The sequence below is a fragment of the Xyrauchen texanus genome, chromosome 10, assembly GCF_025860055.1.
Source record: "Xyrauchen texanus isolate HMW12.3.18 chromosome 10, RBS_HiC_50CHRs, whole genome shotgun sequence".
In the NCBI taxonomy this organism is placed as follows: Eukaryota; Metazoa; Chordata; class Actinopteri; order Cypriniformes; family Catostomidae; genus Xyrauchen; species Xyrauchen texanus.
This window is the reverse complement of record NC_068285.1, coordinates 40,355,990-40,380,791: the sequence shown is the minus strand read 5'-3', so window position 1 is coordinate 40,380,791 and position 24,802 is coordinate 40,355,990. Positions and strand designations below refer to the sequence as shown.

Below are 24,802 nucleotides of genomic sequence, written 5' to 3'. Positions count from 1 at the left end.
TGGTCTGTCGTTTGGGACTTTTATTTTGTTGACAGTGAAAAACATTATGTGAAATGTTATCAAGCGTCCATTTATCGGCAGTCGTGCGTAATCGTGAAGATATAAATTAAATACTTTTTAATTGTGTATTTTATTCGAAAGCTTGAGGTATAATAGCTATATAATATAATTGTGTCATTAATAATACATTAAACTTCGTCTTATTAACATTTCCACAACTTTTTAATTCGAAATTGACAATTTAGCATCTACAATATTTTCTCGCATTGACACACAGAGGCGTGTGAGTGCGTGTGTGTGTGTGTGTGTGTGTTTGAAAGCAGGAGGTGTTGATCCGTAAAATTCGGACAGTCATGATAAGCACAGTGAATTTATAACATTTTAATGTGACCTTTAATCACAGACTGTGAAGACGCGTTCCCTCCTAACTTATCAACGTAAATCTAGCAAACCTTTTCATATTATATTTTTTTAATTCATTGTTTATTTAAACGTTTATTACATTAAAATTTGTGTTATATTACCCTGGAATTATTTAAAAAAAACTAAATGACCACAGGTGTGACAGTAGGCCTACATTTCGTAAGTCTTAATCCACCGCGCTCTATTTTTTATTATTTAAATGTCTTATTTTATTTTCCTGGAAACTCATTTGAATGTAATAGTGGATTTTTATTTTGCTTTTGGAGCAAATAGGTGAAATGTAGGTGAAAGTGAAAGTAATATTTTCTGTGATCTCCATTCACTCCCATTATCCGCTGTCGAAGTTTACCCTCCAAACGTTTATCAAAAAAGATTTATGAAAAAAGGTGTGCAAAAGGTTTATGAGGTGAGTCTGCAAACTTCACTGTCACATATGATGTCATATATTCAAAAATGATTGTGCACATTTGGGGTCAATCTTCGGTTTATATTCTGAATCACTGTCAATGATATTCAGCGTCACTCTTTTCAGTTTCTCTATTTATGAGAGCTTATAACGACATATTACATACTGTTTTACGTTTATTTATTGTTTGTTCCATAAAATTGAGAATCAGCTATTATATAAGTGTATTACAGACAGGATATGCACACTGTAACAAATACAATACTATATATATATGCTTTTAACACATATACCTTAAAACGCGATTACAAAATAAAACTAATTTGTCCCTTCCGGCTTTCCGTTGTGTATGTGTATGCCTTAATACAGTTTTCCTTGAGTCGTCGGGTGCTTAAGTTAATGTAAAAGAAAGCAGGTTGTAAACAGGCTAAATTGGTACAAGAGATGAAAATAATAGCTAGATCTGCTAAAGTAAGCTATGCTTATTGTATATCGTGTCTAATAAAGAGTTTTGCTAAACCCAAATGTCCTGGCTCATGACTTTTAATTAGCAAATTCCTCGACTACATCTGTATGTATCCATATATCTCCTTGTTTTCAGGGTTATATATAAATGTTAATAAATACTGATTTATATTATTAATACAAAAAATTGCCCTGGAGACAAGACAACTTGTGAGGACTGAATAGTCTGTATTTGGTGTCAATACCATAGAAAGACGGGAATCATTAATTTACAGTATATTACCCTAACTTTAAAATATAATGTTAAAATAATAAAATGTCATGTGTTTTCATTTCAACTTGATACCCATGCAGTGGTACTTATGACGTCACTACAAAAAGATGATTAAAACATTCAGGGCTTTACTGAAACATTCGTGGCTTAAGCCCCGGTAGCCCAAACCTAGAGCTGCCCATGTTAGAAAGTGTATATATATATATATATACACACACACACACACACGTTCTAACATATATACAGTATCTCACAAAAGTGAGTACACCCCTCACATTTTTGTAAATATTTGATTATATTTGATTATATTTCTTGTGACTCTTGTGAGATTATATCTCACTTTTGTGAGATACTGTGTATATATATATATATATATATATATATATATATATATATATATATATATACTGTATATATATTTTTAATGACATATAAACACATTTTCTCCTCAAATTCTCATTACTGTAATGCGTGTGGGTGATTCTCTTTGTATTTACAGGTTTTGAGAGATTCATCTAGATTATGACTGTATTCAGTTTGTTTTACTGCAGTACCTCACATATGGTGTTTTTTGAGTAATTATGACAGGAATGTTAGTCTTAACTCGCTCAGGATTTTGTCAGGATGGCTGATGTCAGCAGCCTAGACGAGAGGAGTTTGGAAGTTCTGGATATTCCTGATGATGTGGACGATGACTTACTCACGCTGTATTTTGAAAATAAGCGGCGCTCAGGAGGAGGAGATGTGGTTTCTCTGGTGAGACATGGAAACAAAGCAGTGGTGGTATTTGAAGAGGCTGATGGTAAGAACAAAAGCCACTGCTTGGTTTGTGTACATTTACAAAATTGCATCCATTACAGAGCAAAACTCTTATCCCTCCTATAATAGTTGCAGCCAGAATTCTCGCCAAGTCCCATGTCCTCCAGGAAACTAGATTGACAGTGCGGAAAAAAACACCAAAAGACCCTGGACATCTGCTGCTGAGAGGGCTCAATCCAAACACTAGCTTGGAGTTAGTGGAACTTTATGTAGAAAACCTTACTGGAATGGAGTCTGATGTGGATTTTACTCTGTATCTGTCTCCAAGCAAGGACCTGGTTCTAATACAGCTACATGCACGCTTGTCTAAAGGTTTGTCGCTGGTACATCAGCAGTACACAGTGGCCTCAATAAGTATTTGGACACTTAAGCCACACTTAAGAATTAGATAACAAAATATCAAGTTCCAATTATATTGAAGAAAGAAAGCACAAGTGCACTTTTCAGTTAAAATATTTCACCAAAAAATATGTTTTTTACACTGTAAAAGTGGTAATGTGCAACTGTTACCATAATTATATATTTCTACATAATCAAACCACCTAATATAGTCAGGTTGATTCAGTCACTTGACATGTAGAGACCACTTTTCATTTCAAGTCCTGCACTACATTTTGTTTCCTTTTTGAAAAAAAATTTCACTTAAAACAAATTCACATTTTTGAAGAAAAATGAGTTGTGAATGCTGTTTCATGTTGACTTTAACATGACGAACTGCACCTGTGTGATCTTGAAGGGAACTGACTTCAAACATCCACAAAAATCACTTTGGGAACATTTGCTTAAAAGTAATTCTAGAGTAAATTTCTAGAAAATTAAAGTTAGTTTTGGGGAAAGCTCTAGCATAATTTATTTTTGGGTAACTGTTTGATCATTTTTTATCCAACACAATTACATAAACTTTTTAATTTGCAACAACATTTTAGAGTGTGGTTTAAGTGTCCAAATACATTTCAGGGTCACTGTCTCAGACATGATTTGTAGTTTATGGCTTCTCACACACTGAAAACCCTAATAAGTTGTCTTTACTTAATTGATTGTGTAAACTCATTCCCTCATTTGAATTGAGTAATGTCATCACCAAAACTTGCTAAGTTAAGTTCACTTGATTTGGTGTTCATGTAGAACAAATGTAACTTTTTAATTTAAGGTAACTAGATGCAAGTATACTTAACTCAGATTTGCTATTTAAATGTTGTTGTTTCAACTTAGTTACAATGCAGCTCAAATAAAGAAGAATATAACTGATTCTAGGTCAGTTATACAATAAACTTACTTCTCCACTGAAATATATATATGCCTGTACTTCAGTTGCACATGTTCAAGAAGAACTGAAAAAAGTTGACATGGTCCAACTTGACCAAAGGTGACACAGATCACCCTAATGGTGACATCACACAAAACTATTATTTGGAACAAAACAACATAAATAATACAACAAAAGTGCTTAAAGCTCTATGAATTTCTAATAACAACTATTTAAATGTCCCCACATGTTGCCTTTGACCAAGGAAACATAATTAAATAATTTAAGCACAAGGTATGATGGTATTCTAAAAGAGCTTCAGTATTTTTGAGGTATTAACACTTAAAATTTTAAGTCTATGGATTTTTCCAGTTATGACGACCTTAAAGAAAAGACAAGGACCCTTTCCTTGTCGGACATTGAAACAAGATAACCTCTTGCCCAGCCTAAAGATCATTAGTCAATTTTATAACATTTTCCGGAAATGCAGTCGCTTGCTTGCTTCTGCGTTGCAAAATAATGTTGATAAACATGTAAAAAAAAAAAACTTGTAAAACTTGCTTAAATTTATTGTCTTAAATTGGGTTCCTTAGATTTCCAGATGCTTTGTGACAAGGTTTCTAAGAAGGGTCTTGACGGAGCAAAGATCTCTCTGGAGCAGGTCGAATCTACAGACTCCATTGTAGTGGCCAACCTGACTCCCAATCTCACAGAGGACATGCTAGAGCTGTACTTTGGAAGTAGACGTGGTGGAGAGGTGGATGTCCTAGGAGTTACCATGCTGACAGAGGGATGTGCTAAAGTGTCCTTCAGTGATGTTAAATGTAAGACATCTGATGTCTTTTTCCAGGAAATTCCTTAAAGTTACTTTTTTAAGGATCTGAATCTCAGTTTGAGCTTTTTCTTTCACAGCTGTGGACTGTGTTCTCCAGAAATCACATAATCTGGAAGGTACAGATTTAATCGTCAAGCCGTACTTTGACTTCCTGCAAGCGGTGGTGGATGAGTCAACTGTGAGATCTCATAATGGACAGGGAACGTTATCGGAGGAGACAGACCAGACTGAGACTAGACTCAGCTCTGTCTCAGCCCCAAGTCCTACTGCTTCTGATCCAATGACAGGCACCATCTTAGAACATAGTGTTGCTCTCACAAAAAATGTCACAAGTTTAGTTAGTAGTACTGCAACATCATCTAAAGTTGAGCCCATGGATACTGAACCATCTAGTCCAAAGGAAATTTTCATATCTGTGCCTGAGTCCACCAAACTTAAGATGCTCAGTTTGAGTAACCTACCAGAGAACCTCATGAAAGCTCACCCCAATTTTGAGGTCAGTCTGAAAAAAGATGGTGTCCAAATCAAAGGTCCAGACAAGCTTGAGGTTGAAAGACTCAAAAGCAAAGTTTTGGAGATCCTAAGTGGTATTGCACAGGCACGTTTGACATATGACACCATCAAAGCAGAATTTCTAGGAAGGGAGGATGTTAAAAAGAGGCTGCATTTGTCCTTAAAATGTTTACCATCAACATACAGTGTGTCAGACTGTATGGTCACTGTAGCATCTTTGTCTCATATCAGTGTCAAGCAGGCATGTGACCTTATAGAGTCCCAGATATCTGAGTTTAGTGTGCCAATAGACAGAGAGTACGAATCTGTGCTCTTCTCACAAGAGTGCTCTGACTTCCTTGGCTCTCTGGATTTCTGCAGTGCCAAAGTATCGGACACCGGTGAAATGATTACTGCGTTCACCCTGAAAGGGATGGAAATGGAGAATCAAGAAAAGGTTGTTCAGTTTCTGAGCACACCAATTCAGAGGGAGACTGTCCTCACTATGGAGCCAGGACTGCTCACATTCCTACAACTCCATCATCAAGATCTACTGGCAGACATGGGAGAGGTCATCTTCTTCCCACTGGAGACCGGAGATGGATTGAGTGTAAGTCGTTGAGTTTGTTTTCATTTGACTGAAGTGGATAATATTCAATAAATAGAATTTATTTAGGTGTTTTTTGCATCTCAAAATCATATTCAGTTTAATAGAATTAGGAATATAAATAAAGCATTTGAATAAAATTAGGAAATTAAAATGTTGAAATAATTTGTTAAATGTATATTTTTAAAAACAGCGTTAAAATGTAAAATAATAGAAATATGTTTTCGTCAGTCATACATTTCTTGGGAAATACATTTTTTTAATTAAATTAATTATAAATACATTTTAATATATAGATATTAAATTAATTTTTTATATAATAGAATAACATTTTACTCTATCATTACTATCTCAGGAAATAAAATAGTTAAGAAATAAAAAACATTTAATTATTTGTTAAATTTAAATATTTTTTTTAATACAGATGCAATTTATATTTAACATATTTAATATAATATAATTTATGTATAATACACTGTATGTATATATATATATATATTTAAATGTATTTATATACTAAATAAAAAATAGATATACAAAAAATGAAATATGTTTTACTCAAACTTTGATTTCTTTTACATAGTGAATACAGTCCTCTCACTATATTATTATTATTATTATTATTATTATAAATTGGTTTGTCATGATCTTTGAATTTAACCATCTCTTACAATTACACAGTTTTGTAATCAGTTAATCTGAATTTCACTTTCAGATCCAGGGAGATCTAAATGCATGTCAGATGGCAGAGGAAGTGTTGAGGAGTGTTATCAACTCAACCTGCTCAAAGTGCATTGTGGTCAGTCAGCCTGGCATTTCCCGCTTCCTGTTGGAGGAGGAGGGTGCCAACATACTGGCAGAGATGACAGCCAAGTTCCAGGTGTACATTAACATGGAGAAGGTGCACTGGGAACCACTAGAGGACAAGGTAATTAATTCAGCCTCTTACTGATTCTTCATTCAGATATATCTCAAATACTCAGAAATGGTTATTTATGGATGTGCTTTCCACAGGATATATTTGAGCTGGCATGGAAAATGACTCCCTGTCAAAACTTTCTGAGAAGTTCCTCAGGAAATTCTGTTCAGGAATTCACTGTTGGAGCTCCAGTTGTCAGTAATCTTAATGCCGCTGATGCCCACACTTCAGGTGAATACATATAAATAATCTCTTTAAATGGAATCAAAATCGACTATTTACTTTCTTAATACACATTCCCTATTATTCCACAGAAAAAAAGTCTTTGTAATTTTTCAGCTCTGCCTTTGAAACAATTTTACTTTGGGGCTTACATCTCCTAGGCTGTACAGGCTATTGGCTCATGTTAAGCCATCAGTCAAAATTACTATTTAGGCTACTGTTAAAAAAATCATACCAATAGTGTTTAATGGCATTACTATTAATGTGAAGGAAGTTGGAGGAATGGACAGTCTCACCCTGAAGGAGTTTCTTGCAATAACTACCAACTGACTGTACATTATTTCTCTTATTACATGGCTATCTACCAAAGAGATAAATAAAATAGACACAAAATATTGATTTGCATGAAAAATTATGTTATTATGTGAGAAGAAAGAAATTGCAAAGACTCCAGAAACAGCTCAGTTAAACCTCCGATTTGGGCACCACACGGGGGTCAGACATATGAACGACAAGCTCTCCGCACTTTGCTAGTTTTAATAATATTTGTGTCAAAAACCCTTTGAGAAACGGATCGATTATCTGGAGTCATTGGAGAGGGAATTAGCTGCTAATCCGCTAGCAACCAAGGTGGATTTGGAACACGTCTGGGGAAAAATTGGAGGATTTGGATAATCGTAATCAATGAAACAACATCTGAATTGTTTGAATTCCTGAGCATGAAGAAGGCCGAGATATGGTGAAATTCCTAGCCAAGCTTTTCTTGAGTCTGCTCGACATAACAGGCCATAAGCTGGAAATAGAGCGAGCTCATAGAGTCCTGGCTCGGAGAGCCGCTGAGGGAGACAGGCCCGATCAATTCTGGCCAAATATCTGGGATCATCCGATAAAGAACTTATGTTACGTGAGGCAAGGAGTAAAGGAAGGCTTTCTTGGAGGAACCACAGCATTTTCTTGTTCCCAGACTTCGCGAATTCGACAAGAGAGAAATGTGATTGATTCAAGCAATGCAAGAAACATTTATATTACAGATCAAATGATGTTCCCGGCCAAATTAAGAACAGATACTAAGGATAGCTGCAAAATATTTACATGCCCACAGCAAGCGATGTCCTTCATAAAAGACAGTCGATTGAGTAAGCCATTTGGTGATTTTCATGTTGCTGCCTAGTGGGCCTGACATATAAGTGAATATGCACTTGACTGTGGAACCGAGGAAAATGGGCACTTTTTCATTTCTTTTTATTTGGTTCCTCCTAGCGGCTGCCATTTGTTTTGTGGAATAACACTCCCTCGGACAGTTGTGGATGAATCTGCACATTCTTGGTGCTCATTCCTCCAATCGGCTGAGGTTTGTTTTGTGGAATATTTCTTGCAGGACATTGGAGTGATTAGGGCATGTGTTGCATTGTGTAATGACTGAATGGACCCGCTCACTGAACATTCGTTTGATTGCCCAAGGAACTGAACGACCTCCTTTTGTATGTGTATGTGTGCCGGTTCCACTATCAGATGCAGTTTGTTTTGTGGAATAACACTTCCTCGGAGACTTGTGGATGAATCTGCACATTCTTGGTGCTTATGCTTCCTAACGGCTGGAGATTGTTTTGTGGAATATTTCTTGCAGGACATTGGAGTGATTAGGGCATGTGTTGCACTTGTAATGACTAAATGGACCGGCTCACTGAACATTAATTTGACTGCCCATGGAACTGAACGGCCCCCTTTTTGGTGTGTGTGTGTCACGATCCCCTGTTGTCTGCCCCGTGTTTCACTTGTCAATTGTCATGCACTACAATTCCCATGATTCCCGGCCCTCATCACTCTCTCATTGTTTTCACCTGTTTGTCATTTAGTCTCATTACCTTGTGTATTTAAACCCTGTTTGTTTTCCATTCCCTTGTCGATCGTTGCTTGTTTTTGCCCATGTTAGAAGTTGTTGTTTTGCCTTGTTTACCCAGTTTGTGTACCCTTGATGTTTTCATGTTTTTGGTTTCTGTTTTCCCATCGTGGATATTTCCTTTGTTCCTGTTTTGTCTGTTTTCACTTTGTTTAATAAAAACCTGCGTGTAGATCCTCACTCCTCGTCTGCCTCCTCCTACATTCGTAACAGAACGATCGAACCACCATTATGGATCTAGCGGTTCAACAGGCGAACTACAGACTTCTCTGCCTGAAGCAAGAGGACCGTCCTGTGGAGGACCACATCCTCGACTTCCTCGAGCTGGCGAGTGTCGCGGACTTCCCGGACTCCTCCCTGGTGGTTTTCTTCAGGGGTAATCTGAACAGTTCGCTCAAGGAGCGGTTGCCACTGGCGACGCGCGGCTGGACTCTCCTTGAATTCGTGGAGGAGACTCTGCTGGCCTGCGGGTTGCTGTTTACTGTGGGCGTTGTTGAGGATGAGGACCCTGCCTCTCCTCCCACAGTGGTGACCCTCCAGTCATCCATGGCTCGCCCTCCCGAGCCAACCAGGGCTCCGCCTCCCGAGCCAACCAGGGCTCCGCCTCTCGAGCCTCCCAGGGATCTGCCTCTCGAGCCTCCCAAGCCTTCCAGGGTTCCGCCTCTCGAGCCTCCCAAGCCTTCCAGGGCTCCGCCTCTCAAGCCTCCCAGGGCTCTGCCTCTCGAGCCTCCCAGGGCTCTGCCTCCTGAGCCTTCCTCGGCTCCGCCCCTCGAGCCTTCCACGGCTTCAAACCAAGAGCCTTCCAGGGCTCTGCCTATCGAGCCTCCTAGGGCTCCGCCTCTCAAGCCTCCCAGGGCTCTGCCTTTCCAGCCTTCCTCGGCTCTGCCTCCAGAGCCTCCCTCAGCTCCGCCTCCAGAGCATCCCTCGGCTCCACCTCCTGAGCCTCCCACGACTCCGCCTCCTGAGCCTCCCTCGGCTCTGCCTCCCAGGGTTCTGCCTTCCACGGTTCTGCCTCCCTCAGCTCCGCCTCCTGAATCTTCCACGGCTCCGCCAGCCACGGCTCCGCCTCCGGAGCCTCCCTCGGCTCTGAATTTAGAGCCTTCCATGGCTCCGCCTCCTGAGCCTCCCTCAGCTCTGCCTCCAGAGCCTTCCATGACTCCGCCTTCCACGGCTCCGCCTCCTGAGCCTTCCATGGTTCCGTCTTCAGAGCCTTCTACAGTTCCGCCTCCTGAGCCACCCATGGCCCTGCCACCTGAGTCTTCCACGGCTCCGCCCTCCATGGCTCCGCCCTCGGAGTGCCCCATGGCTGTGGTCCTGAGGCCGACTCCCAGGCCTCCCGAACCTGTCCTTGTCCTGTGGCCGCCTCCCAGGCCTCCTGAACCTGTCCTTGCTCTGTGGCCAGCTCCCAGGCCACCTAAACCTGTCCCTGTCCTGTGGCCGCCTCCCAGGCCTCCTGAACCTATCCTTGCCCTGTGGCCAGCTCCCAGGCCTCCTGAACCTGTCCCTGTCCGGTGGCCGCCTCCCAGGCCACCTGACCCAGTACCCGTCTTGTGGCCTTCTTGGACTGCCTGTCTGCCCCTTGTGCCCCATCAGACTGTCTGTTTGCCCCTTGTGCCCCATTGGACTGTCTGTTTGCCCCTTGTGCCCCCTTGGACTGCCTGTCTGCCCCTTGGATTCCCTTTCTGCCTCTTGTGCCCCATTGGACTGTCTGTTTGCCCCTTGTGCTCCCTTAGACTGCCTGTTTGCCCCCTTTGCCCTCTTTGGTCTGCCTGCCCCCCCCCCTCACTCCTTGGATGATTTTTGTTTTTTTGGGTATTCTTTTTTGGTTTCTTAGGAGCGTCTGGAAGCCGCTCCTTTGAGGGGGGGTTATGTCACGATCCCCTGTTGTCTGCCCCATGTTTCACTTGTCAATTGTCATGCACTACAATTCCCATGATTCCCGGCCCTCATCACTCTCTCATTGTTTTCACCTATTTGTCATTTAGTCTCATTACCTTGTGTATTTAAACCCTGTTTGTTTTCCATTCCTTTGTCGATCGTTGCTTGTTTGTAGATGTCTGGATGCTGTTGTTTTTGCCCATGTTAGAAGTTGTTGTTTTGCCTTGTTTACCCAGTTTGTGTACCCTTGATGTTTTCATGTTTTTGGTTTCTGTTTTCCCATCGTGGATATTTCCTTTGTTCCTGTTTTGTCTGTTTTCACTTTGTTTAATAAAAACCTGTGTGTAGATCCTCACTCCTCGTCTGCCTCCTCCTACATTCGTAACAGTGTGCCAGTTACACTAGCAGCTAATGTTTGTTTTGTGGAGGAACACTCCTGGACAATCTACACGTTTTAGGTGTTTGTTTTATAGAATATTTTCTGTTATGTAATTCTGTCTCTCAAAATTTGTATAGAAGCACCTGACTAGAGCAATCTGATGGCAAAGTTGTCGAGGGGACTCTCGGAGGCATACATGGACTGTTTGAGTTTGGAGGGATTGGACAATGGACGCCGGTTGCCGCTGTCATGCGCAGAGTTAATGCGCACGTTTTTCTTTTTTCTGTTTGTTTGGTTCAGGGGGAAGTTTGGGATTTGATTGTTTGCTATAATGTTGGAAAGTGGTTGTTATAATTTTATTTTTGTTATACAACCTATTTTTTCTAATATGTCAAATGTTAATATTAGTGGATTGTCTCTCTCATGTAGAATTTCAATGGGTTGGGACACCCCATGAAAAGAAGGAAGGTTGTTTCTTTTCTTAAATGAAAGAAAAATTATATAGTGTTTCTTCAAGACATGCATCTTTCCTCGCAGGAAGCTGAACAATTGGGGAAGAAATGGGGTGGACATGTTTTCTTTAGTGCTGGCTCAAGTAAGAGCAGGGGAGTTATTACACTGATAAGTAAACATCAAATTAGGAAGAGACATTATTTTTTTTAGCAGAAATTCAGGGGCAAAGGTTGATTTTGGCTAATATTTATGCACAACATGTGCTATTAGGGGCTAATATCAGGGCTATTTTATAGATCTTTAAGGGATGTTGCAAGCCGCTGGCACCCCTCATGATATAATATAGGGAGGAAACTTTTATCCTTTGATGGACTCAGTCCTTGATCATAGTGAAGCAAAAGTGTGTAAAAACCCCTAGAGCAACATTGATGCTTCACAGGATGTGTAAAAATATTGGTCTTACAGATATTTGGAGACTTTTGAACCCATCTGTGAGGGACTATACATTCTTTTAATCAGACCATAAGATTTATTCTAGAATTGTTTTAAAGTATATCTTTTTTTTAACGTTTTATTTATTTATTTTTATTTTTTATGTTCTAATTGTTGGAGACCACTGTAGTGCATGTTAGTGTCAGTTGGGCTTGTGGGGGAATATTCAGGGGGAGGGGTTTAATATATATAATTGATTCCGTATTTGATGTTATGTTTGTATGATTTATGTATGGAATCAATAAAAACTGTTAATAACAAAAAAAAAGAAAAAAGAAAATGACCATCCAACTCTCATTGTCTTGCTTATTACATGACTGCTAGCCAAATTAATACATTTGAAAATGAAGCATTACCATTGGGATACGTTGACATGCTCTCCACATCCTGTTAACCATCTTGGTTCTCATTAGGTAGAGGCTCATAAAAATGGTCTGATTATGAGGACAAAATGTACATCCTCTTCTATTCTGTGTGACATTACAGTAGTAAGTACATTTACTAAATGTTTGCTGTTTCTTCAGCTCGTATAGAAGAAGCTAAAAGGATCTTGTCCATCATTGGCAGTAATCTGACACCAGAACACTCTAGTGTAGGAGCCACAGACATGGAAGAGGAGGATCTGTACTCAGACCAGGCCCAAGATGCCTCAGCTATGCAGGAAGATATCAGTGATCAACCTCAGGCATTGCAGTCTGTTGACGTCCAGAGTTCCTCTACACCCATGAACACCTGCAGTCTAGAGGAAGATGCGAGACTCATGTTGGCGATTCAGCTATCTATGGAGATCAACCAAAAAACAGATGCCGATGATCTCCAGAAAGCTCTTGAACTTTCTAAGAGTGAATCCATGTCAACTGAGGAAAACATGCAGCTTGAGAAGGCTGTCATGATTTCGTTGCAGGACACCATCAAAGCGTCCAATACGGCTGAGATCTTTGTGTATGCTAACTATACCCATGATCTTGTTAGGGTGGACATTGCATTGGGGAAGAAGGTGGGGTTGAGGCACTGCGAGGAGAAGTTCGAACACAAGATTCTGCGGAAGATTTCGTCCCACCAAAAGAGATGCATAGAGCTTATTAAGAGAAAGCATGCCGTAGACATCAACATTCAAGGAACGACCGCCGTCATTTCTGGCTTTAAAGATTACGTCTCTGAAGCCGTCATTGAATTGAAGAACTTCTTGAAAAGGGCAGCGAATATGATGAGTGATGATGCAATCTTGAAGACTGTACAGTGGGTGTGGCATGAGCATGGGTCCACTGCAGCGATACCTTACCCACCAGATGCCATAGTGTTTATTGAGAATGCTTGGAAGATGAAAGAGAAAAAGATTGATATTCTGTTCAACAATCATCCATACAGCATTGACTTTGAGAAGATGGAGGAGTACAGTTTGGCATCTGGGAAATCCGTGTCTATCAAACGGAACATGCTGAGCACAGAGGACTTGTGTACAGATGACACTGGTGAGAATTGAAGTACTTATATGACTATTTGTCGATGGCTATGTTTACATGGCAACAGAGTTCAGATGGTAAATACAGTTCTGTTCATATACACAGTTTGGTAAAAGAGTGACATCTGCATTCTTGAACTGAAGCGACTTAATGCGCGCTATTCCAAAGTGTAATAACTTGCTCCACCTCTGAAACCAGTTTTATTTTAGGCTTTCCATGATACGGTCAATTCCTGATGGATAAAATCATGTCCCCTACATTTTTTGGTTTCACTCTGAAATAGGTCACAATAGGGAAATAAAAGGGGTTGAGAATGCTGTTTCATGTTTAATGAATGAGTCCAGTTAATCACACAAACAGATGTTGGTAATTTCAATACAGGTTACATAAGAAGAATGACGCGATACTCTGAGCATAAATACGCATAGCACTTACACATTTTGGGGAAATTATTTTTAAGTATTGAATGGATTATAAGTATATTTACAATCCAAAGGTGCATCCCCAAATTGTAAGTATTGCAAGTTACACTGAAAATACAAAAACAAGAATTGCACTAGGGTATACTGTACCCGGATGTACTACAGTATAAGTATCTGGATGATGCACTTCTTTAACTGAAATAATGCAGTCTGTAATGTTGGACACTTCATGCTCTCAGCACTTGCTGAGGAAGCAGAAGGGGTGGATTTAAGGGCCTGCGATTATGGCCTGACAAAACAATAGTTTTTTTTAATACAATTTTTGTTTTATAATGAAATAAATGAATATGGTGGCACAATTATATTTTTATCTACAAAACTAATTTCAAACATTTAAGCATTCGCCTTCAGATCAAAAGATTTTAAGATCATGAGAAACACTTCAGTCAAGTGTTTCAAAACTTTTGACCGGTAGTGTTTATTGAAATAGTATAAATTACTTTATATTTATTTTATTAGAAGAAGATAACAGTCTGCTGTCCAACATGCCTGAAGTGTCTGAAGTGGATGAGGACTCAGATGAATTTCAGAAAGTGATCAAAGACTTCTATGACACCATTCAGGAACAACATAACAGAATCAAAATCATTAAGGTATGATTAAACAATGCCTGTCAGTTTATGGGTGATTTCTTACAAAGGCAAAACACAGTAACTACACGGTTAGTCAACATTTTGTTATGACCAAAATTGGGTCACTTAGACTAAGATCTGTGACAGACGGGTTTAGCTCAGCTATGCTCAGATTTAGAGGAAATGGAGTGTAAACATTTGATAATCTATTTTTGTCCAGACAATAATAATAATAATAATAATAATAATAATAAAAAAAAAATTCATTTAATTTCTGGGTGAGGTTTAACATACACCTTGCAGGTGCGACCTAGACACATCATCAGTGATGTAACCTGGAGTCATTGGGTGTTTAGGGTCTTTCAACATCATACACTCTCGACCAGGCGACCCAGCCAGGGGTGATCAGTCCCCGACTTGTGACTAGGTAGCATGTGTGATCCACGGATCACCCCTTTTGATCCACAGCCATCTAGATGCCTTCTCAATGGCATCCGGGATGTTCCTGATGGCTTTCTTGTTGTGCAGTCCCCTTATTCCCGGAGCTTGAGGGCCCTGTAGAGCGACTGGCTGGTAAACCCTCGGCAGCCAACCTCGATGGGGAGGCAGCGATTCAGCTATCTATGGAGATCAACCAAAGAACAGATGCCGATGATCTCCAGAAAGCTGTTGAACTTTCTAAGAGTGAATCCATGTCAACTGAGGAAAACATGCAGCTTGAGAAGGCTGTCATGATTTCGTTGCAGGACACCATCAAAGCGTCCAATACGGCTGAGATCTTCGTGTATGCTAACTATACCCATGATCTTGTTAGGGTGGACATTGCATTGGGGAAGAAGGTAGGCTTGAGGCACTGGGAGGAGAAGTTCGAACACAAGATTCTGCGGAAGATTTCGTCCCACCAAAAGAGATGCATAGAGTTCATTAAGAGAAAGCATGCTGTAGACATCAACATTCAAGGAACGACCGCCATCATTTCTGGCTTTAAAGATTACATCTCTGAAGCCGTCATTGAAGAAATGGGCAGCGAATATGATGAGTGATGATGCAATCTTGAAGACTGTACAGTGGGTGTGGCATGAGCATGGGTCCACTGCAGTGATACCTTACCCACCAGATGCCATAGTGTTTATTGAGAATGCTTGGAAGATGAAAGAGAAAAAGATTGATATTCTGTTCAACAATCATCCATACAGCATTGACAGCATTGACAGTGTTGCTGTTTTGCCTTTGGCTTTGTCTTTATTGCATTTATCGCTAATTATTAGTTGTCCAATTAATACATATTTCAGTCATTTCATTTCTGGGTGAGGTTTAACATACACCTTGCACATACACTTTGAGGGCCCTGTAGAGCGACTGGCCGGTAAACCCTTGGTAGCCAACCTCGATGGGGAGGCAGCGGGTCTTCCATCCCCTGCTACGGCATTCACCAGACAATTCCTCGTACTTGGCCCTCTTCCGTTCAAACGCCTCTTCCATTCGGTCTTCCCAGGGCACAGTCAATTCCAGTAGGACCCACCTGCCTTGATGATTCTGAAAGGAGGACCATGTTAGGCCTAAGTGTAGTCGTGGCAATGGTTTCTGGGAATTTGAGCTGCCTTCCTTCCCAGGTCAACCTTTAGCTGCCAGTCTCCTAGACTTAACTAGCATATTCATGGCTAAGGCAAACAAGATCACTGAAATAGTACACCGCATCATTATTCCTTTTTCCAGCCTATGAAATGCAGATATTGTTGATCCAGAGGTGACACTCAGACAGAAACCGTTATAATAGTTTAGAATGAGGTCCCTGGTCTTGTCTGGAACATGGTGTCGAATCAGCGAGGTTTCCACCAGCTTGGGCGGGACTGACCCATAGGCATTGGCAAGGTCAAGCCACAGCACTGCCAGATCGCCATCACCTTCTCGTGCCTCCCGGATTAGCTGGGTGATAACGCCTGTGTGCTCAATGCAGCCTGGTACTTTTGGGATCCCACCTTTCTGTACATTTACTTAACATTTCACATTGAGCTGTGTGTAGGGCTGTCACGATTATGATATTTGGCTTACGATTAATTGTCAAACAAATAATTTTTAGATAATTATTAGATTATGATGATTAATTGTCATATAATTTATATTTCTTTCTTTTTTTTACATGTACAAACAAAAATAAAAATGTTTTAACATAAATTTTTTTTATCTGCATTTAACAAAAATACATGTAATATGAACACAGTAGTGGGTTACGCTCAAAATACAAGAAGCTCAGGATAAATATACATACAGTCAGGTCCATAAATATTGGGACATCGACACAATTCTAATCTTTTTGGCTCTATACACCACCACAATGGATTTGAAATGAAACGAACAAGATGTGCTTTAACTGCAGACTTTCAGCTTTAATTTGAGGGTATTTACATCCAAATCAGGTGAACAGTGTAGGAATTACAACAGTTTGTATATGTGCCTCCCACTTTTTAAGGGACCAAAAGTAATGGGACAGATTAACAATCATAAATCAAACTTTCACTTTAATACTTGGTTGCAAATCCTTTGCAGTCAATTACAGCCTGAAGTCTGGAAGGCATAGACATCACCAGACGCTGGGTTTCATCCCTGGTGATGCTCTGCCAGGCCTCTACTGCAACTGTCTTCAGTTCCTGCTTGTTCTTGGGGCATTTTCCCTTCAGTTTTGTCTTCAGCAAGTGAAATGCATGCTCAATCGGATTCAGGTCAGGTGATTGACTTGGCCATTGTATAACATTCCACTTCTTTCCCTTAAACTCTTTGGTTGCTTTCGCAGTATGCTTCGGATCATTGTCCAACTGTACTGTGAAGCGCCGTCCAATGAGTTCTGAAGCATTTGGCTGAATATGAGCAGATAATATTGCCCGAAACACTTCAGAATTCATCCTGCTGCTTTTGTCAGCAGTCACATCATCAATAAATACAAGAGAACCAGTTCCATTGGCAGCCATACATGCCCACACCATGACACTACCACCACCATGCTTCACTGATGAGGTGGTATGCTTTGGATCATGAGCAGTTCCTTTCCTTCTCCATACTCTTCTCTTCCCATCACTCTGGTACAAGTTGATCTTTGTCTCATCTGTCTATAGGATGTTGTTCCACAACTGTGAAGGCTTTTTTAGATGTTGTTTGGCAAACTCTAATCTGGCCTTCCTGTTTTTGAGGTTCACCAATGGTTTACATCTTGTGGTGAACCCTCTGTATTCACTCTGGTGAAGTCTTCTCTTGATTGTTGACTTTGACACACATACACCTACCTCCTGGAGAGTGTTCTTGATCTGGCCAATTGTTGTGAAGGGTGTTTTCTTCACCAGGGAAAGAATTCTTCGGTCATCCACCACAGTTGTTTTCCGTGGTCTTCCGGGTCTTTTGGTGTTGCTGAGCTCACCAGTGCGTTCTTTCTTTTTAAGAATGTTCCAAACAGTTGATTTGGCCACACCTAATGTTTTTGCTATCTCTCTGATGGGTTTGTTTTGATTTTTCAGCCTAATGATGGCTTGCTTCACTGATAGTGACAGCTCTTTGGATCTCATATTGAGAGTTGACAGCAACAGATTCCAAATGCAAATACCACACTTGAAATGAACTCTGGACCTTTTATCTGCTCCTTGTAAATGGGATAATGAGGGAATAACACGCACCTGGCCATGGAACAGCTGAGCAGCCAATTGTCCCATTACTTTTGGTCCCTTAAAAAGTGGGAGGCACATATGCAAATTGTTGTAATTCCTACACCGTTCACCTGATTTGGATGTAAATACCCTCAAATTAAAGCTGAAAGTCTGCAGTTAAAGCATCTTGTTCGTTTCATTTCAAATCCATTGTGGTGGTGTATAGAGCCAAAAAGATTAGAATTGTGTCGATGTCCCAATATTTATAGACCTGACTGTAGTCTGAATAGGTGCATGGCTTCCTCATAGATAAACATAAGGTGGAAAGAAACACAAAAGCAAAATACAGGTGAAATTACATTTCAGAGTTGTATAAAACAATGTGCTTGTGTTTGGATGGGGATAAAATATTTGTGTAGTATTCATGGAATGCAGTAGAGCAGGATTTCTGTTTGTGTCAAGATGTGGTTTGAAGAGAGAAAGGAAGCGAATAAAATTATAAAAATAAATGCTGTTACGCCCTGATCAGTATAGTCCCCACATGCCACGTTTTTATCATTATTGAGCTGTGTGAAAGTGATCCTATTCTGAGATGTGTAATGAGCCTTTTCCTTTTAATGAGTTCACAGTGACCCCCCTCCAACTGGGTATCCACGGTCAGTATGGCCAGCACCTCCGTAGTCCCATCCGTATATTGCCCCTACACAATGTCAAAATCAACAATAATATACTTACATTTATATTTAATACATTTGGATACTTATGCTGTGGTGGCAGATGGGGTGGCTATGCTTTTTTCATGCCACCCCAGTAGATCCACCCCTGCACACAAACGTGCCATTCATGGCATTTATACAATATATTCACTTAAATTTCCCTTATTTGGTCATTAAAATGTGATTGGAATTAGAATGTCCAATAATCACAGTTGTCTCAAATAACCGGGGTTAGATCAAATAACGGCCATCAGATGGTTATTTAATAATCGCGACAGGCCTAGCTGTGGGTGAACGGTGATTGTCTGCTTTGTTATTCTGCTTGGTTGTTGTTTTGTTTTTGACTGTTCTTACTGAGCCGAACTCTTGGAATGTTTTCAGGTCGAGAAACTCAAGAACAGACTTCTGTATAACCAGTACAGGCTGAAGAAGGCCAGTATGGAGCTCAGCTCCTCTGTGCTGGATGTGGAACGCACTCTCTACCACGGCACCAGTGAAACCAGCGTAAAGGAGATCTGTATTCATGGCTTCAACAGAAGCTTCTGTGGAAAAAATGGTATTATGCTGTTAATTAGATTGAAGTAAATATGACTCGCCATTTTGATTAATTGTGCAGCACTGAAGGATTGTAAAATTATTGTACTGATGCACTCTTTATTAAACCAATTTTACATTGTCGGAAAATGATCTAGATTATAACGTTAATATTTGATATATCGCCCAGTCCTATAACTGAATAATTTAGCATCATTAAATTATATTTAAGTGTAGTAATTGTGCATGTGTAATTAGCTTGCAACTGTTTTAAATGAAACTCCTCACTTTTCCCTTCACAGCTACTGTGTATGGTCAGGGTGTGTACTTTGCTGTTAACTCCGCTCTATCTGTATCAGACACCTACTCTCCACCCAATGCAGATAGCCACAAGTTTATTTTTGTTGCCAAAGTTCTGACAGGAGACTTCACAGTGGGCCAACACGCAATGAAGGCGGCTCCACTCAAAGAGAACTCTGCCATACCTGTCAGATATCACAGCGTGACAGATAAAATCAGCGATCCAACTTTATTTGTCATCTTCAATGACACACAGGCCTATCCAGAGTACCTGATCACATGCAAGAAGCTCTACAGATGATCACATAGTCTCAGATGTTTCCCACAGGCATGCACATAAAATATTTTCTGCAGTCATCATTTGAGAATTATTGTTTAATCATAAAGTCTGCTCTTCTTTAGTGCTGACATTTCTTTTTCTTTAAATAAAATTTTGTCCAAACAGTAGCTGAAACTTTTATTTTTTATGAATAATTTGATTCTCCTTCTGAAAACAAAAGGACATAATACACGGAATACATTTTCTCATTGGTTTGCTTTAGTCTATCATAACTATTTTTTTATATATATTTTTTTTTACATAAAACGTAGGCCACATAATCTAAAATCTAAAATGAGATATTGTTTGGATTGAAGGGAAAAATGACAATTCTGATAGTATTTAGTTTCCCTCATGTCATTCCAACAAACCCATACTTTGATCCATGGAACACAAAAGATGATTGGCAGAATGTTATGGACTGACAACCTCAGTTCAGTTCATCAGGTAATTCACAAACTTCATTCTTTTTATTACATGGAAAAAAAGAGCAGCGTCAACATTTTTTGTTTCTGATGTGGTGCACAGAAAATGACGTATGAAGACAAGTCATACATTTATGAAATAACACAAAAGTAAGTAAATTATGACTATTTTGAAACTATGAACTATTTTTTTTAAACCTGTCTGATTCACATCCCTCACAGTTTAATTTTGGATTTTTATTGGATGTTTGTGAGTAAATAAATGCTTAAATGAAGCAGCCCGCCCAGAGGATTACATGTTTTTGCGATAATGTTTTTCTTTGAATCAATTATTATATAATTCTTTACAGGCCAGTCATTAATGTACATTCAAGTTTGAATATATGGGAATATCACTTTATCAAGCATCATGAAACACTTTTAACAGTTATCCCTTAAAGCTTACTGGTATCTGTTTTTATGTAACAAGTACTTATTGACATTCGATGTTATTTTTGATATAGTTATTTTCTTGGAAGCTGATTCATGTAGAGTTTATCATAGATAAGTGATGTATTTTAAAAGTTGGCTGTAAAAAAATAAATTGTTGGAGGATACCTACATTGTTTTTTTTGTTATTAATAATTTTATTGATTCCAAACCTATAACTTACAAACACAACATAATAAACAGAATCAATTGTTCACCTTAAACCCTGAACATTCCACCCACACTCCACACGACACAAACACACAATACTGTGGCCACCAACAACTAGAACATCAAAATAAAATAACAAGATATGCAGTGGCTCCGCAGTGGCAAAGCCCCAGGGATTGATGAGATCCGACCAGAAATGCTGAAAGCTTTGGATATGGAGGGGGTGTCATGGATGGCACGCCTCTTCAACATTGCGTAGAAGTCTGGGACAGTGCCTAAGGAGTGGCAGAACGGGGTGGTGGTTCCACTCTTCAAAAAGGGGGATCAGAGAGTGTGTGCCAACTACAGGGGTATCACACTTCTCAGCCTACCTGGTAAAGTTTACTCCAAGGTGCTGGAGAGGAGGGTTCGGCCGATTGTCGAACCTCGGATTGAAGAGTTCTTCTGGAAGTTTCTCCTCTCGTCACAGAGTAATGCTGGAGCTCTGTCAGAGTGACTATCGGGTTCTTGGTCACCTCCCTGACTAAGGCCCTTCTCCCCCGATCACTCAGTTTGGCAGGGCGGCCAGCTCTAGGAAGAGTCCTGGTGGTTCCAAACTTCTTCCATTTATGGATGATGAAGCCACTGTGCTCATTGGGACCTTCAATGCTGCAGAAAGTTTTCTGTACCCTTCCAAAGATCTGTGCCTCGATACAATCCTGTCTTGGAGGTCTACAGACAATTCCTAAATATTTTCTATATAGTTTATATAACAGATAGTTCCGAGTCTAAATTTGAGTTGGATAAGCCACATTTGAAGCCATTGTAAAGTCCATACACAAACACCTTTGAAAAATCAACCATATTTAAGAAACTTCCCCAGCTGAAATTGTTGTTTATGTTAATATTTTCCTCAGAAGAAAGATGAACACAAACTAGATTGGAAAAGTTTGTCGAGACAAGTTTTAATGTTGGCTTGACAAAGATTTGTCTGAATGTTTAAACAGGTTTGATGGTTAAACATATATTACAGTAAGAAACAACCAGCTAGGTAGCTAGCTAGCTAGCTTGATAGTCAGGCAGACTGTCAAATAGATAGAAAGAGAGAGCAACTTAGACCAGACAAAGTCATTTTAGCAAGTCACTCCATTCTGTGGCTTTCTTTGGAATGCGCTTGGGCAGGCTGGGCTGCAATTTTTCTGTGTGAACAAGCGACATACTATCTACTTTCAAGCTGCTTCTATCTACTTGAATGGGGAAAGACTGAAATCTCCAAAATGGTTTATATAGATTATGATCAAATAATATATTTTAAATCAGCAGTAAAAACTGACATCACTGGTATCATGAATTGTGCTTCTTTAACTCAGATTATACTAAAAAACTCAATTTTCCCAGCTAGCTTAGCTAATGCTTATGCACATGTTTTCGAGCTGATTGGCAGGCGATGTCTGTATCTTAAAGGTGATTGGCTCTTTTACCTATAAGGCGGGACTTCCTGTTCTACATCCGTTGGCTTTTCAATTTCTCACATTAATTTTAATTGAAGTGACCAGTCTCAGCTAAAGAGTCCCTGGACCAGATCAAAGGTCTTTTGTGGGTTTGTTTACATAATTTTTTTTTGACAATTTGACTTTGAATTAATGAGCATTCCGTTAGCCTGTTTGTACATTCCATCATTGTCATTCTATGGTATTTTTACCATATATGATTTTCTGCAGTGTGAAAACCGTAGCTTGTATTAGAAATGTTGGTCTCGGTTTAAGGATTTTGGGGGAGTAAAAAAGAACTAAACTAAGTTTGGAAAATTAGAGTAATGGTGAAAGTCAAAATAATAAATGCCACTGATCAATATTTATAGAGTAATCAGTTATTTTGGAGAGGGCTAAGGGATTTTATCGATAAATTAGTATATACATTTTTTTTTTTTTTTTTTTAAGGTTTGGCATAAAATATTAACAAATGCTATAGTTATGTTGTTAATCCACCAAAGGCTGAATTAAGAAGACAAAAAAGGTGTTGAAAGCACTTGGCTGGATAACGCCCATTATCTAATCAGCTGCACGTGTGTATGCTCCAAATAAATGGAACATAGGCTAACAACATGAAGACTGAGATAAAAGAAACAGTAACATTTCCAGTGAGATTGTAAAGTCTGATTGTAATTTGACCTTGTCCATCATGCATGTCTACACAAGTCTGCAGGTTTCACAGCATGTTGTTTTTTCAACATCCATTTTTTCAAGTGACCTGTCCTTAACGCAAGTTCATTTGCTGATCTAAACTGGACCAAACTCGTCTAGACTGAAAAGTTTTGATGTCTGCACTCTATTTGCAGGGGTTTATAACTATAAATACTAATTGTTTGATGTACATCATATGAATAATCTTTAAATAGACTTGGTTTATATATTAAGATATTTTTAATTAAATACTTGAGATTTTGCAGTTTTCTTATTTCTTAGTTTATGCTAGTATTTCTGAATATCTGGGTTATTTTAAATAAATTTGATTTAAATTTATTTTACATTTACACAATGTTCACAATTTTTTCTTGCACACATATGTTTTTATAATGAATGGAATTCTGATTTCGCTAACCAGGTTTCCTTACATTTTAATAAAGAACCTGATATTTGAATCAGGTTAAAGTTAAGTTTTAGATTACAGTCCATTTAAAAATCAACATGAATCGTGAATTATCCTAATTGGTCAAAACCGATTGGAAGACTTCAGAAGACATGGATTAAACTACTGGAGTCTTATGGATTACTTTTATGAAGCCTTTATGTGCTTTTTGGAGCTTCAAAGTTCTGGTCACCATCCACTTGCATTGTATGGACCTACAGAACTGAAAATATTATTTAGTCATACACATCTGGGATGGCATGAGGGTGAGTAAATGATGTGAGAATTATAATTTAAGTATCTTTTATTCTATATAAAATAGTGTGCTTGTTGTTTTGTCAGATGAGCGGTACATCCACCCTCAGCAGGACAAGTTCTCTATTCAGCTAAACATAACCATCTGTGATACATTGTTGAAATGTGTTTGTCAGCATTGACCAGGAGGAGTGTGAGCATGTGACGTGTATGAAGACCGTGGCTCTGAAGAGTCAGGAGACCGTTTCAGGACTGAAGGGATTTGTGGCTCTGGGCACCTGGCTCATGCATGGAGAGGAGGTCACCTGTAGGGGCAAGGTGAGTCTTCATTTACCCTGAACCACCACTAGGGTATGACTTCTGAGGCTAACCTCAGCATCCTCCCCCACCAGATGAAAACAAAGCAATGAATTTAGCAATACTTGCATCATTTCAACATGGGCCTCATTTGTGTGTTATTTACTGTCTCTGTATATCCTTCTCATCGAATGTCTGAAGTTGGTTGGTGATTGAGGTGGTGCCAAAGCCCAGTCAGCCCCTCACTAAGAATAAGTTTAAAGTGCTGTATGAGAAGGAGCAGAGGGGGCCTGTTACAGCTCTCGGTCACTGCAGTGGATACCTAGTGTCTGCCATTGGACAGAAAGGGAAACACACACAGGCCGTGTATTTACTTTTAATTAACTGCCCAATTAATGTGAATGTGTTATGTAAACAAACACTGAAAATTTGAGGTCATTATTAAAACAGGAACAGATTATTGAATACTTTTACAATTGATTTACCATTATGTACTGAAACAATCTGGATTTTTATGATACACAATTGAGGCGTTGGTAATCTCGTTAAACCGGTTTATTATAAACCTGATTCCTGAATAGAATGGTTTGATTCTCGCTGTCTGTGCTGCTGCACTGGACAGTGATGTCGGCTTGTTTCTGCCCATGCAGGAGAAGACGTACCGCAGACTGCTGATGTTACAGAATGCCCTCACCACCATGCTGGGCTCAACCCAAAGGCCTTCAGGTACTTCAGGACCTGCTGCTCTCAG

The 24,802-nt window shown here is 39.5% G+C and overlaps 1 protein-coding gene across 2 annotated transcripts; it reads left to right on the top strand.

Moving 5' to 3' along the window:
• Positions 1-740: 740 nt before the first annotated feature.
• On the top strand, positions 741-20,840 carry LOC127650836 (protein mono-ADP-ribosyltransferase PARP10-like). Of its 2 annotated transcripts, XM_052136477.1 has the most exons (11): positions 741-829; positions 2,192-2,370; positions 2,457-2,699; positions 4,227-4,457; positions 4,546-5,570; positions 6,283-6,495; positions 6,582-6,717; positions 12,335-13,282; positions 14,215-14,348; positions 19,057-19,231; positions 19,512-20,840. In XM_052136477.1, the coding sequence occupies exons 1-11, from the start codon at positions 825-827 to the stop codon at positions 19,808-19,810; spliced, it is 3,588 nt and encodes a 1,195-aa protein (XP_051992437.1). In that variant the 5' UTR covers positions 741-824; the 3' UTR covers positions 19,811-20,840. The 2 variants fall into 2 exon arrangements, with proteins under 2 accessions (XP_051992437.1, XP_051992438.1); XM_052136478.1 differs by lacking the exons at positions 14,215-14,348; positions 19,512-20,840 and having other exon boundaries at positions 19,057-19,221.
• Positions 20,841-24,802: the final 3,962 nt, after the last annotated feature.